This window comes from Cricetulus griseus (assembly GCF_003668045.3).
Source record: "Cricetulus griseus strain 17A/GY chromosome 1 unlocalized genomic scaffold, alternate assembly CriGri-PICRH-1.0 chr1_0, whole genome shotgun sequence".
Lineage (NCBI taxonomy): Eukaryota > Metazoa > Chordata > Mammalia > Rodentia > Cricetidae > Cricetulus > Cricetulus griseus.
Genome location: NW_023276806.1, coordinates 61,549,443 through 61,563,834, shown reverse-complemented (window position 1 = coordinate 61,563,834; position 14,392 = coordinate 61,549,443). Strand labels below are relative to the sequence as shown.

The 14,392-nt window shown below is 43.9% G+C and overlaps 1 protein-coding gene across 12 annotated transcripts in view; it reads right to left on the bottom strand.

The window, feature by feature from the left end:
• LOC103159465 (acyl-CoA-binding protein-like) overlaps positions 1-14,147 on the bottom strand; it is a 39,096-nt gene extending 24,949 nt beyond the window's left edge. For 11 of the 12 annotated variants that reach the window (XR_003480736.2, XR_004771545.1, XR_004771548.1 and 8 more), the window contains exon 1: positions 13,975-14,147. Coding sequence is in view for 1 of the 12 variants with exons in the window: in XM_035450347.1 (XP_035306238.1) it covers positions 848-1,108 (261 nt within the window). In the remaining 11 variants the exon portion in view is untranslated. Of the gene's footprint in view, positions 1-720; positions 1,129-13,974 lie in introns of those variants that run through there. The other variant, XM_035450347.1, reaches the window with a different exon arrangement.
• Between the last annotated feature and the right edge of the window lie 245 nt (positions 14,148-14,392).

The window sequence follows — 14,392 nt, the reverse complement described above, 5'->3', positions numbered from 1 at the left end:
TCTGGCACATCCACAGATATACACTGAGCTGAAATCGGGAATTTAGTCGAAGAGAGGGAGGAATGAAGAGCGAAGGGGTCGGTACCAGGTTGGAGAAACCCCACAGGAACAGTTGGCCTGAACAAGGGAGAGCACATCGACCCCAGATGCTGTCGGGGAGGCCAGTATAAGACTGATCCAGACCCCTGAACATGGATGTTAATAAGGAGGCCTCTGCACCCAGGGAGCCTCTGGTGGTGGATTAGTATTTTTCCCTGGTGCAAGAAGGGACTTTGAGAGCCCATCCTACGTGAAGGGTTACACTCTGGCCCTGGACACATGGGGAAGGGCCCAGGACCAGCACAGGAAGATTTGGTGGACTTTGCAGAGCCCCCATTGAGGGCCCTACCCTGCCTGGGGAGTGGTGGGTGGATGGGGTGGGGGGGTAGGCTTAGGGTGGGGGAGGAGGAATGGAGGTGAGGGGAGGGAGAGGGAGAGGGAGAAGGGACTTACATGTGAAACAAGCTTATTCCCTAACTAGAACTAATTAAAAAAAAAAAAAGTCTCTGGCCATATCCATATAGGCCTCTAACTATGGTTATTGAAGACACAGAAGGTCACTTACACCAGTCTGGTACTTTTAGTTACTGTGTAATATTACATAAAACTTGAGTAAAAGCCAAACACTTTTTTTTTTAAGTAACAAATGTACTTTTAATTGATTTTTCAAGTAAAAACTACACAGGGAGGAGGATCAGTGATTAATTCTGGCCCCAATTTATCAGAGCCACATCATCTACATTAGAAAAAAAATAAGGCATTATGTCCTCACGGGTCACACGTGTGGCTGGCCACCAAATCTGGTCTTTTATATTCTGTATTTCTTTAGCTCTTCCACTTTCTCCACATAGGTTTTCATGGCACTTTCCTTGGAAGTTCCTTTAAGTTTATTCCAGGAATCCCACTTGGCCTTGCCTTTGAGGTCCAAAAGCCCGGGCCAATCTGTATTTACATCACCCACCGAGGCTTGTTTGGAGTGGCTGTAGATGAAGAGCATCTCTTTGTCACTTGGCTGGGTCTTGAGGTGCTTCACTTCCTCAGCAGCTTTGTCAAATTCAGCCTGAGACATTCTCGTGAGGTGACCTGGATCTCAAAATCGAGGGAGCAAGTACAGGCAGGGAGCACTCACGTTGCCAAACACTTTTAAATAAAACTTGATTAGAAATACAGTTTTGTGCTGGGCGGTGGTGGCCCATGCCTTTAATCCCAGCACTCTGGAGGCAGAGGAAGGTGGATCTCTGGGAGTTCAAGACTAGCCTGGTCTACAAGAGCTAGTTCCAGGACAGCCTCCAAAGCCACAGAGAAACCCTGCCTCGAACCCCTCCCCCCAAAAATACAGTTTTGTTCTTTGAGCTAGACCAGAAACTCTGCTGAGCTCTCCTCCTTTCAAAAAGCAGCATTATTTATAGCAGAACAGAATGGAACACATCCCCAGCTCTTAGCCATGAAAACCAACTCCTGGACAGGGTATAAAGATGCATGCCTCTGATCCCAGGACACAGAGGCAGAGGCAGGCAGATCTCTGTGAGTTTGAGGCCAGCCTGGTCTACAGAGCGAGTTCCAGGATAACCAGGGCTACACAGAGAAACCCTGTCTTGAAAAACCAAAAATAAATAAAAATTTGTGTGAAGAGGAAGGCTGTGATAGGTGAGTCTCAGGAATATCCAGAGATTGGACAGACAAGCACATACACAAGAGGCTCACAAGATGAGGGAAATTCTTGGAATACTGCCCCTTGGTAATACTGCCACCTTTGACAGAAAAAAAAAAGTTTCCCACAAACCTGATACCCAAACAAATCACTTTATATCATAACATTTCACTCAAGGACCATAAGGTCTAATGTTGATTTCATAATACAAAATACATGTTAATCTCTAAAAGGCCCCAAATCTCAATCGTTTTTATATTGTTAAAAACAAATTCAGAGCTGGGCATGGTGGCTCAGGTCTGGAATGTCAGCAGTCAGGAAGCTAAAGCAGGTGGATTTAAAGTCTTCTTGGTTCCAAGGTAAAATTAAGTTATACATGTCACATACACAATGGCAAGGAGCAAACGTTTTCACTCCAGTAGATAGGAGAACACAATAAAAGCTCAGACCAGTGTAAGACCACAGGCAGCAGGGAAGACACAAACCCCTGAGCCTGGTGTCTGTTGTCAAGGGCTCACAGGGCTTATGTGGCCTTATTGGAGCTACAACAGACTTAGCCCCAACCCTCACATTCTGTTACCTGTAGCATACACAGCCTCTCTCTTGGGTAGGTGTTGTTCTGGGCTTGCAGCTTTTCTTGGTGGAAGATTCATGATCCTGGCATCTCTATCAACCTAGGGCTTTGTCTTACTATTGTGTTACTATTGTCTTACTATTTGTGTTACTATTGCCGTGATGAAACACCATGACCATAGCAACTTGGGGAGGGGGAGGTTAATTTTATCCACAGTTCCATTTAACAGCTCATCATCTACAGCTGTGAGGGCAGGAACCTGGCGGCAGGTGCTGATGCAGAGGCCATGGAGGAGGGCTGCTTACTGGCTTGCTTCTTTTCATTATAGAACTGCCTAAGAGTGGCTATTAATAACCAAGCAACACAGTCAATACTAGGCTATCTTGAAATCTCCTCTGCCAATGCTGTTAATCAAAACTCTTCGATTTAGCCTCAGGCAGATTTTTAGGACCTGGGCAAAAAGCACCATATCCTTGACCAAAGTATCACAAGAACTTACTAATATCCTTCTCTTTTGAAACCTCTTGAGCCAGGCCATTATAATTTACATCACTTTCAGAACCACTGTCTTCCATGTTCTTACTACACGGCTCCACTGTGGTGGTTTGAAAGAAAATGGCCCCAAAAAAGGGAGTGGCACTACTAGGAGGTGTGGCCTTGTTGGAGAAGTGAGTCACTGTGATGGCAGTCCTCGAGGCCTCTTTTGCTCAAGCTTTGCTCAGTTTGACAGTGAGACCATGCTCCCCACGATGATGATAATGGACTGAGCCTCTGAAAATGCAAGCCACTCCAATTAAATGTTTTTCCTTTATAAGAGTTGCCCTGGTCATGGTGTCTCTTCACAGGGATAAAACCCCTAAGACAGAAGTTGGTACCGAGGATTGAGGTATTTCTGTAATAGGATGGAGTGTGTTTTTCTTGGGAGAAATATGTACTTTGGGAGTTTGGGTTAGGAAAGCAGTGGAATGCTTTGAGCACTGCTTAATGGGCCATACTAGTAGAAGCATGGAGGACAGTGATGCAAAGAGCTACTTGAACTGTTGGGGATTCACTCTACAGGTTTCAGAGGAGAATAATTTTAGTATGTTACCTAGAGATCTTTCTTGTAACTATTTTGGTGAAGAATGTGGCTCTGCTTTTTGTCTTTGTCTGAAGATTCTACCTGAGGCTAAAATGAAGAGATTTGGATTAATTCCACTGGCAGAGGAAATCTTAAAACAGCCTAGTACAGACTCTGTTGTTTGGTTATTAGTGGTAACTCTAATGAAGATTTACAATGATAAAATGTAAAATTTGAGGAAAAACAGAACGGAGTTAAACAGAATGGACTTAGGCCCTGTGTTCAAGAAGATAAATAGATTAAGAAATGGAACAAAGGGAGCGGTGACCTGAGGGTAAGAGTCCACCAAGCTAAGTGTGTAACTTGTGAAAAGGAACTAAAAAAAAGCTTAGAGCCAGGTATGGTGGTGCATACCTTTAATCCTAGCACTGGGAAGGCAAAGGCTGGCAGATTGATGCATCTGAGGCCACCCTGGTCTACAGATCTAGTTTCAGGACAGCCAAGCTTAGGTAGTGAAAGACAGAAAGCTGATGAAGATGTAATTGAGCGAGGGGGCCATGTTCCAGCCCCAGCAAGCAGCTGAAATTGGCATATTCAGCCTGGAGAGAAGAAAGTAGCTGTGGAATTTGTCTTTGAAACTAAGGAAAGCTGCTGAGGCCCAGCATGTGTCAAGGGTTTTCCTGAATGGAGGCCTAGAGAGGTCATTGAATGAAGCTGTGAAGTTGAATCCTGGATTGCCTTGGAGACCCCATGATGTTAGAGATGCCAGAATCATGGGATACCTTCCAAGGAGTGCTGCTAACAATGAATGGAACCTGAATGAAGATGGAGATCTGGAGAGTGCTTTGACATCTGACATGGAGACGCAGTTTGGAATTTTCCCAGCTGGTTTTTAGATTTGCTTTGGCCCAGTAGTATTTCTTTATTATGCTCCTGTCCCTACATTTTGGAATAGTAATATATATCCTGTGCCATTATATGTTGAAAGTATGTGATCTGCTTTTTGATTTTGATTTTTAAAGGGGATTACAGTTAAGAGATTGTACGAATCTCAGAAGAGACTTTGAACTTTATCCTTTTAACACTGGTGAGACTGTGACAGACTATGGGGACTTTTGAAGTTGGACTGAAGAATTTTTCACATTATGATATGGTTTATAATGGCTTATAACTTTGGGGGCCAGGGAGTGGAAGGTGGTGCTCTGAAAAAAAAAAGGCCCCCAAAGGGAGGAACATTGGGAGGTGTGGTCTTATTGGAGGAAGTGTGTCACTTTGGGTGATTTTCCAGGCAATAAGATGTCTCTATCAATTCTAGAGCTTATATATTATCCTTCTGGGGTCTTTGATGGAGTTGAAGACAGATAGTTATGGTTATGGTTTTCCTTAGTTATAACAAAAGATAAGTTACACATTGTAACCCATTTAGAGGCTTTTTTTTTTTTTTTTTTTTTGTCTGAAGCTGTCCTTATTGGGTATCTATAGTCATTTTGTGACCATTGATTTAAATTGTTAAGTGGAAGTGGCTAGGACCAGAGTGCCCACTTTGGCTTTCCAACATGGGGAGGAAACAGAGAGAGTCACACTTACCACCCCTCACAAACTCTGGGAAGCAGTACTAAGTAGCATGCAGATGAGCTCTTACTTCTCAAGCCCATAGGCAATGAGTGGCTGGAAGAAGCCTCTCTGCACTGCAGCCACTTTAACAGACTGTGGAATCCACCATTCTGCTTAGCTCATGGTGGTTGGTGACCCTCTCAGGCAGCTGTCTGGAGATACCTCTCTCTCCGCATCTCAGCCAGCATGAAAGACTAGGAACCCAGTGTGGCTCTGTGTCTGTGTGTTTAGAACCCTTTTAAAGCTTTTTTAGGTCTTAAGAGGATCCACACCAGACAGTGGGCACCAAATGTGGCTGGAAACTATGTATTCCACCCCTTCTTGCAGCCACTTATAACCACCCTAAGGCTTAATATTACAATTGTTTGGCCAATGGCTCAGGCATATTACTGACTTGGTCTCACAATTAAATTAACCCATTTCTACTAATCTGTGTAGCAGGTGGCCGTGGCTTACTAGTAATGTTCTGGCATCTTACTCCATTTCTATTATTCCATATTTTACCACGAGGCTCCTGGGTTCCTTGTTACCTCACACCTTGCTTCCCCTGTGGCTTAATAGAGTCTCCCTGACTCTGCCTTCTTTCCCTCCATAACTGTTTGGATTGCCCACCTGGCTCTATTCTGCCTGGCCATTTGCCAAATCAGCTTTATTCATCAAACACTAAAAGCCACACATATTTGCTGCATACAGAAGGACCTCCCACATCACTTACCCAAGTGCAGTGGCACAAGCCTTGATGCCTTTAATCCAGTCCTTGGGAAACAGAGGCAGACAGATCTCAGTAAGTTTGAGACCAGACAAGTATACATATCTAATTCCAGGATGACCAGGACTACATAGAGGCACCCTGTCTCAAGAAACAAAAGCAAATCCCCCCCCAGGTAGGTGTGTGTGTGTGTGTGTGTGTGTGTGTGTGTGTGTGTGTGTGTAAGAGAGAGAGAGAGAGAGAGAGAGAGAGAGAGAGAGAGATGCATGTGTGTATATGTTGGAGGTGTGTTTACGCACTTGTGTGCACATTTATATGGAAGTCCACGGTTGATGTCACAAATCCTCCACCACTCTTCCATTATTCATTGAGGCAGGATCTCCCAATCAAACACAGAGCTTACTGATACAGCTAACCTTGCTAGCAAACTTACTCTGGGACTCTCATCTCAGCCTTCCAAGACTGGAATTACAGGTGGGTTGCCATGCCCCCCTGTAATTGTTGTCATTTACATGGATGTTGAGATCTGAACTCAGGTCCTCATACTTGTGTAACAAGCATTTTAACCACTGAGCCCTATCACCAGCCCCAGGAATTATCATCCTTTTCTCTTTTTAATGAAGAGAACATAGTTCAAATGTACCGTCTATCATGGATAGGAAGGCATAGAACGATAATTTTAAGATCTATTTATTATGTATACATTGTTCTGCCTGCATGTCAGAAGAGGGCACCAGATCTCATTATAGATTGCTGTGAGTCACCATGTGGTTGCTGAGATTTGAACTCAGGACCTCTGGAAGTGCAGCTAGTGCTCCTAACCTCTGACCCATCTCTCCAGCCCAAAACTGTTATGATAAGTCTTTCTGCCAAAGCTGCCTAAGTTCTGCCCAACACCACGTTAAGGTCCCAAGTAACACAGAGAGACTTATATTAGGTACAAATGCTGCTTGGTCTAAGACTAGGATTTCTTATATGCTAGCTCAGCCTTAATTATCATAAATCTCTATATTTTATAAGACTTATCTTATCTTACCAAGGATACCTTCCACTGGTGCCCTCTCTTGCTGTCAGATCACATGGCGACTCCAGAGCAGAGACCAGGAGGAAAAGCAAGAGAAAAGGAACAACTTCCTTCTTGTCCTTGCTTATATATGAGTCTGCCTGGTATGTCACTTCCTGCCTGGATGGTAAGAATTCTTTACTACATTTCCCAGAACCCCCTCGACTCCTAGTCCCACCTAACTTGCTGCCTCATTGGCCAAACAGTACTTTATTCAACAACCAATAAGAAGATAAAAATACACAGAAGGACCTCCCCATCACAAAACAACCATTCTTTTTTGTTTGTTTGTTGTTTTTGTGAGACAGGATTTCTCTGTGTAATAGCTCTGACTGTCCTGGAACTAGCTCTGTAGACCAGGCTGGCCTTGAATTCATAGAGATCTGCCTGCCTGACTCCTGAATGCAGGTATTAAAGGTATGTGCCACTGGCAGGAGCTGGAGAAACTGCTCAGCAGTTAAGAGCACTGGCTGCTCTTCCAAAGGACCCAGGTTCAATTCCCAACACTCATATGGCAGCTCACAATTGTCTGTAACTCCAGTTCCAAGGAATCCTACACAGTCACACAAACAAGCAGGGAAAACACTAATGCACATTAAAAAAAAAGTTTGGCAGATCTTTTTAAAATTAAATATGGTTCTATATGAGCAAGTGCCCTTTGTGCATTTATTTCTGGAGAGCTTTTGAAAATGTATATTCATATAAAAACAAGTATACAATTGTTCATAGTAGCTTTTCTGGCAATAACCCCAAACCAGAAACAACCCAAATGTCCTTCTTTGGATTCACCAAAAGCAAGGGGATAGCTAAACAAATTGTATTATATCCATCCCATGGAATACAACTCAAGTGTGTGTAAGAGAGAAAGAGTGTGTGCACACTTTGCTTTTTATGGCTGTGATACTGTGGTAGTTTAAAAGAAAATGGCACTATTGAGAGGTACAGCCTTGTTGGAATAGGTGTGGTCTTGTTGGAGGGAATGTATCACTGTGGAGGTGGGTTTTGAGGTCTGGTATATGCTCAAGCTACTCCCAGTAAGACAGTCCACTTTCTATTGACTACAAGGTGTAGAAGTCTCAGCTTTGTCTCCAGCACTATGTCTGCCTGTATGTGCCATATCCCACCATGATGATAATGGACTGAACCTCTGAACTGTAAGTAAGTCACCACAAATGTTTTCCTTTACAAGAGTTGGCATCGTCATGGTGTGTCTTCACAGCAATAGTGACCCTAACTAAGACAGACATCATCACCAAAGGCGTCGTGTAGGGGGACCAAGTACAGGGCTTCCCCTGGCTTACATGCCTGATCACAGGTGATCACTAAGGGAAGTCAGGGCAGAAACTCAAGAAAGATCCAAGGCAGGAACAAGAGAACTGCTTACTGGCTTTCTCTCCATGGCTTGCTCAGTTTGTTTCTTATAAAACCCAAACCACCTTCTCAGGGTGGCACTGCCCACAGAGAGCTAGGTACTCCCACATCAACCATTAACTCAAGAAAACATTCCACAGACAAGCCCACAATACAGATAATTCCTCAACTAGGGCCCTCTTCCCAGGTAACCAGAACTCACTCTCTCTCTCTCTCTCTCTCTCTCTCTCTCTCTCTCTCTCTCTCTCTCTCTCTCTCTCTGTGTGTGTGTGTGTGTGTGTGTGTGTGTACATACACCATGGTTCAGGTACCTCCTCCGTCTACCATATGAGTCCTGGGATTTGAACTCAGGTCATCAGTCTTGGCAGCAGTTTTTTGCCCACTAAGCCATCTTACCAACCTGATAAAACACACACACAAAAAAAAACTTATTTTTTCATATGTGTGTATGTGTATATAAAATGATTCTGATTATAAAACATTCTCAAAGGACAAAATCATGTGACCAGGGAGCAGGTTAATGGTTGCCAGGGGTTAAGGGTAACACTGGGTATACTGTGGTGATGACTCTTCAGCCTCATGACCTAAGTGGTGGTCACACAAATCTACAATGTGATAAAATCACAGAGATCTAAATACATTCACACAAATGAGCAAGTGTAAAACTGGTGAAATCTAGATAAGCTTGGCTGATTGTATCAATGCCAATTTCCTGGTTATTATATTGTACTATGGTTATGTAAGATGTACCAGTGAGTAAAATGGGCTGAAGGGCACATGAAAGCTTTCTGGATTATTTCTTGCAACTATATATGAACCTATGATTCTCTCAAAATAAAGAATAATGCAAGTGACAGCTTGAAAGAGCATCCATTGGAACCCTGAGTAGCAAGCCAGTGAGATGGCTCAGTGGATGAAGACCGCCAAGCAAAGCCTGATGACCTGAGTTAGACTCCGGGGCCCACATGGTGAAAGGAGAGAACTGACTCCAGCAAGCTGTCCTCTGACCTTCACCCAAGTACTGTGACTTGTGTGCATGTGTAAACACATACTGTTTTAAAAAGAGACTAATACGTATGCCTCCCTTGTGGTGTGTGACTGTGATCCCAGCACTTTGATGACGTAGGCAGGCAGATCAGGAGAATTCATCGAGTCCCAGGTTAACCTGGGCTATGTAAGATTCTATCTCAAAATAAAAGAAGAATGTCTTTTAAATTTCAAGGGGAGGATAATGAGAGCTTCTATGTGTCCCAATAAAGATACAGTAGAAAGCACACAATACTACCCAAAATATCCTTGCTAGGAAAAGTAAGATAAGCTTGATGCCACCTCTAGGTTTCAGCCAGCTCTGAAGAAATACAGGAATTGGAGAACAGTTTAAAAATACTTTAAATTGGGGCTGGAGAGATGGCTCAGAGGTTAAGAGCACTGGCTGTTCTTCCAGAGGTCCTGAGTTCAATTTCTAGCAACAGCATGGTGGCTCACAACCATCTGTAATGAGATCTGGTGCCCTCTTCTGGCCTGCAGGGATACATGCAGACAGAATACTATACAAAATAAATAGCATTGGTATGAGGTCTTCCTTGAAAGCTTGACAAAATTCAGCAGTGAATCTGTCAGATCCTGAGCTTTTCTTTGAGGAAAGGCTTTTATAAACAGTTTAATTTCATGCTGTATGGTCTGTTTAATTAAGTTCTTTGTATCTCCAGGGCTTCATCTTGGTAGATGATGTGAGTTGAGGGAATTTTCTTGAATTGTCCAGCATTTCAGAGTATAGTTGTTCACAGTAATTTCTAATGACGTTCTGGTTTCAGTGGCGACACCCTTGACCTCTAATTTTATTAACTTCTGTCTTCACGTCTTGTCCCATTAGCTCAAAGTTGTCTATCTCACTTTTTCAAAGAACTAACTCTGATTTTGTACTGTCATTTTAATCTCAATTTCATTACTTTCTTTCCTAATCTGTATTATTTTTTTACTGTCTACGATGTGTGGGGGTAGCTGCTTGCTTTCTGAGAGCCTTGAGGGTTCATCATTACATTATTTCATATCTCTTGAGTTTGGTTTGGTTTGGTTTGGTTTATCAGGCTTTCTCTGTATAGCCCTGGCTGTCCTGGCACTCACTCTGTAGACCAGGCTGACTTTGAACTCCCAGAGATCCTCCTGCCTCTGCCTCCCAAGTGCTGGGATTAAAGGTGTGCACCACCACCGGCTATCTCTCAGAATTTTTTTTTTTATCTCTCAGATTTTTAATTTCATGATTTAGAGCTATGACCTTTCCTCTTAGGGCTGCCCTGGCTTCATTCCAGAGTTGTGATGAGATGTGCTTTCATTTTCATTTGTCTCTAGAGTAGCATTCATTCATTTGTACTAATACTCTTGGAGAAAGAAATTAGGAAACAAATTCCATTCAAAATAACTCTGCCCCCAAATTAAGCATTTAGGAATATATTTAATTGAATACAATGAAAACTTCAAGATTCTGAAAAAGGAAATCACGGGAGATATTAAATAATGGGAAAATATTACATATTCCCGAATAGGCAGAATTAATATTGTGAAAATATCTATACTGAAAAATTAATATAAAGAATGAATGTATACCTATCCAAATTCCATGTCATCTTTCATGAGTTAGAAGAAACAATACAAGAACTACATGGAACCACAGAAGACCACAAATAGATAAGTACTCCCAGGGAGTAATAAATAACACTGTTAGAGATATTAAAACACCTGACCTTAAATTATATCATCCAGCTATAGTGATAAAGACAGCCCAGTCCCGGAATGAAACAGACAGACAGACGAATGAAATGGAATAGAGAACCCAGAAGTAAAATGGCAAAAACGCACATAATATTTGACACAGAAGACAAAAACATAGTTTGGTAAAAAAAAAAAAAAAAAAAAAAAAAAAAGAGAAAAGAAAAAAAAAAAACCAGTTTTGCCAGCACCAAATGGCTACTACTTAATAAAAAAAAAAAAAAAAAAAAAAAAAAAAAAAAAAAAAAGTCTCACTGTGCAGCATTAGCTGACCTGGACTTACTGTGTAGACCAAGCTGGGTCGTGAACTCACAAAGTTCCACCTGCCTCAGCTCCCTAGTGCTGGGATTATGTGTGTCATCATACCTGGAAAATAATAACTATTTTAAAGCAGGAGGATTGCAGTGAGTTCAGGAAGAACATGGGGTATACAGGGGAGGGTCCAAGGTCAGACTTGACTAGAGTGAAATCATATAAAGTTTTTTTTTTTCTTTCCTATGTACATTGTGGTTTTGCTTGCATGTATGACTGTGTGAGGATGCCACATGCCCTGGAACTGGAATTACAGACAGTGATGAAATGCCATGTGGGTGCTAGGAATTAAACCGGGGTCCTTTGGAAGGGCAATCAGAGTGGCCAGTGCTCTTAACCACTGAGCCATCTCTCCAGCCCCCCAAACAATATATTTAAAAATAAAGGAAAAGACAAACAAAAATCACAGTTGTAAAGAGTGGGTCACCAGCCAGGCAGTGGTGGATCACACCTTCAGTCCCAGCACTCAGGAAGCAGAGGCAGGTGGATCTCTGTGAGTTCATCTACAAAGCTACACAGAGAAACCCTGTCTCAAAATCTCCCACCCCCCAAAAAAGGTCACCAAAATTACCTTAAGCTATCTTAGGCCCTTAGGCCAATTTCTTCAACTTTCTATCTGACCTAACAGTCTCCTGACTAATAAATGTCTCAAAATATATTCACTAAGTTAGGCAACATCCAGCCTCCACCAACCCTAAAACTAAGAGTGGTGTAAATCATACCATGAAAACCAAATAGAAAGCCTTCTGCCAGCAAATTCCACAACACGTCTTTTCCCCAGGACTAACAGATGCCAGTAGTAGTGTTTAAAATGGGTCTGGGGTCTCAAGAAAATGGCCACACCACACGTTCTAGCTTGCTTTCTGTTGCAGAGGCTGGAACCATGCAGGACAGGCACTCACTGGCTCACTCCCTACCCACTTAAGCTGCATACAGTCCAGGCACTGTTTACAGAGGGCTGAGCTCTCCATCAATTAGCAACCAAGACATCCCACAGGCCAATCTCAACTGAAACTCCCTCAATAACTCTAGACTGTGCCCAACTGACAGCTGATTCTAACTGGGAAACCATACAATCTGCAGTGTTTAGCAAGGTAAGACAGTTGGCTTCTGCAGTAGGGAATTTAGCCATCTTAAGCAAACATATTGTACAGGGAGGGTGATATTAGGTGTTTATTCCTAAAGAGTCCTGTGCCTTATTCTGAGTGGTCAGAAGGCTGCCTCGTGGACTTAGTGGCTAGCAGCACAGTTGATTAGCAAAGTGCAACTTCTCAACACAGGATCCGAGTCAACCTTTAAAAAGAGAGCACCCTTCAGCACATTACTTCAGTCTTAGGAAAATTCTGATGGGAGGGGCCTGTCCGATGGCATCTTTACCAATTCCTTCAAAGACAGAACTTACTCAATCTCATGAACTTTTCCATAGAAAAGATTATGGGAAATGGGGGCCTAACAGGTCTGTGAGGATAAGACCAAAAGCACCACCTCCTTTAGAAAACACTCCTGTCAGGACTGGAAATATGACTTGGGGTGCCACATCTCTGCTGTGCAAAACAAAATACAGTTTTCCTCTGTGGCCAATGGTCTAGCTACTAAGGGTAGCTGGAGAGGCAGGGTGTGTAGTGGGTCAGACAACCAATAAGCATCTCTAATGGGTTATTGGGGTAGATGGGGTGACCAGGCAAGAATCTGGAAAATGAGTTGGCATTAAGTTACTTTAGTTCTGGGAGTTGTCATTGCTTAAGTAAAATGGAGGCACTTTATAAAACGGCATGAGCATGGCTAACCATTGAGAATTTTTTCACTTAATGTGGTACAGCTGCTAAGGATTTGAAGATTATTTGTGGAAGGAAAGGGATCCTGCTGTTGAGAGGTTGTTGGCCCCAGGGAGGGTTGGGGGAGGCAAAGGTGGAATGGTTCAACTTGCTTTATACCAAAAAGGAGTTACAGAATTTTATAATGAATGTCATCACTAGCCATCATTTTCTAGCAATTCTTTAGACAAAAAGTCACCCACTGGTTCTTTCCTTTGGGCAGCTCTAACAACCAAAGGCAAAAATCAAACACGGTAGCTATGGCCGCTCTATTTTATAAAGCTCCCAAATTTTGGTGAAATAATGTGAATTCCTGAAACCAAAGAAATTTGGTTCCCACAGCCAAAGTAACTTGCTTTTCCAGATTCTTGCCCTCCGCGTCCTATCGACCCTCCCCGCCCCCTAATGAGGATGTTTGTCAACCTCCTGACATTTTAAACTCACCTTATTTCCCAGCTACCCCTAGCCAACCACTTTCCTACCCCGTAACCCTCGGACCCTACAGGGCACCTATGCAGGTCTTTTCCAGGGTAAAGCCCGCGCTCGCTCGCTCGTTTCCTCATCGCCTTCTCGATGACCTTACAGCACAGGATCAGAGGGCAAAAGAGCGGTCGTTCCCGAGGCCGCGGAGCGCTCGGGCTTTCACCCTGCGGTCCCTTTAAGAAAAGAACCCTCTCCGGACCCGCAGGCCTAACCGACCCCAGTTTTAACCGAAACCTAACCTGGACTTCCCCTTCTTGACTCAAATAAGACTAACTTTGGATTTTCCCTCCCCTCTCGACCAATCAGATTCTGTTACCAGGCAGACTTTCACTGCCTTCGTCTTGTTGGCAGCAACGACCAATCACAGAGTAGGCCGTGCGTGTATCCAGGCAGATCGCGGCTGGCACAACCATTCAGAAAAAGGAAAATAAAAGCAACGCACGAGCCCGCCGGCCGAGCACCGTGGGGCTGGGCTGAAACGGAGGTAGCCAAGGGGCTAGTTTCTCTTTCTCTCTTACCTTTCTAATGTCCGTGCTGGAAGGTGACGGTTCTGAGGTAGGAGGGGCGACAGGACTCGGGTGCCAGCAGGAGCAGCTTTCCGCAGCTCCTCACCCGTGCGCACGTGCCCGAATCTGGGACCCTGTTCCCCGCAGCGTTTTCTGCGCCTGGTCTCGGGAGTTCGGAGACCGCCCCCCGCCCCCGCCCCCGCCCGCGGGCCGGCACCAAGGGATGGGGTGGAGGGCCCCGAGGGGAGTGGGGACGCCACGGGGTGGGAAGTCATGGGATGACGTAGGGTCCGCGCCGCGGCGAGGGGGGCGGCGGGGGGAAGCCGTGGCGAGACTCAGTAATGAGAACTTGGGCCCATTTTTTTTTCAAACCTGGAAGGGCCGAGTATGTTCGTATCCCTTCCGACCTCCCAGGCAAAATCAATGGCGG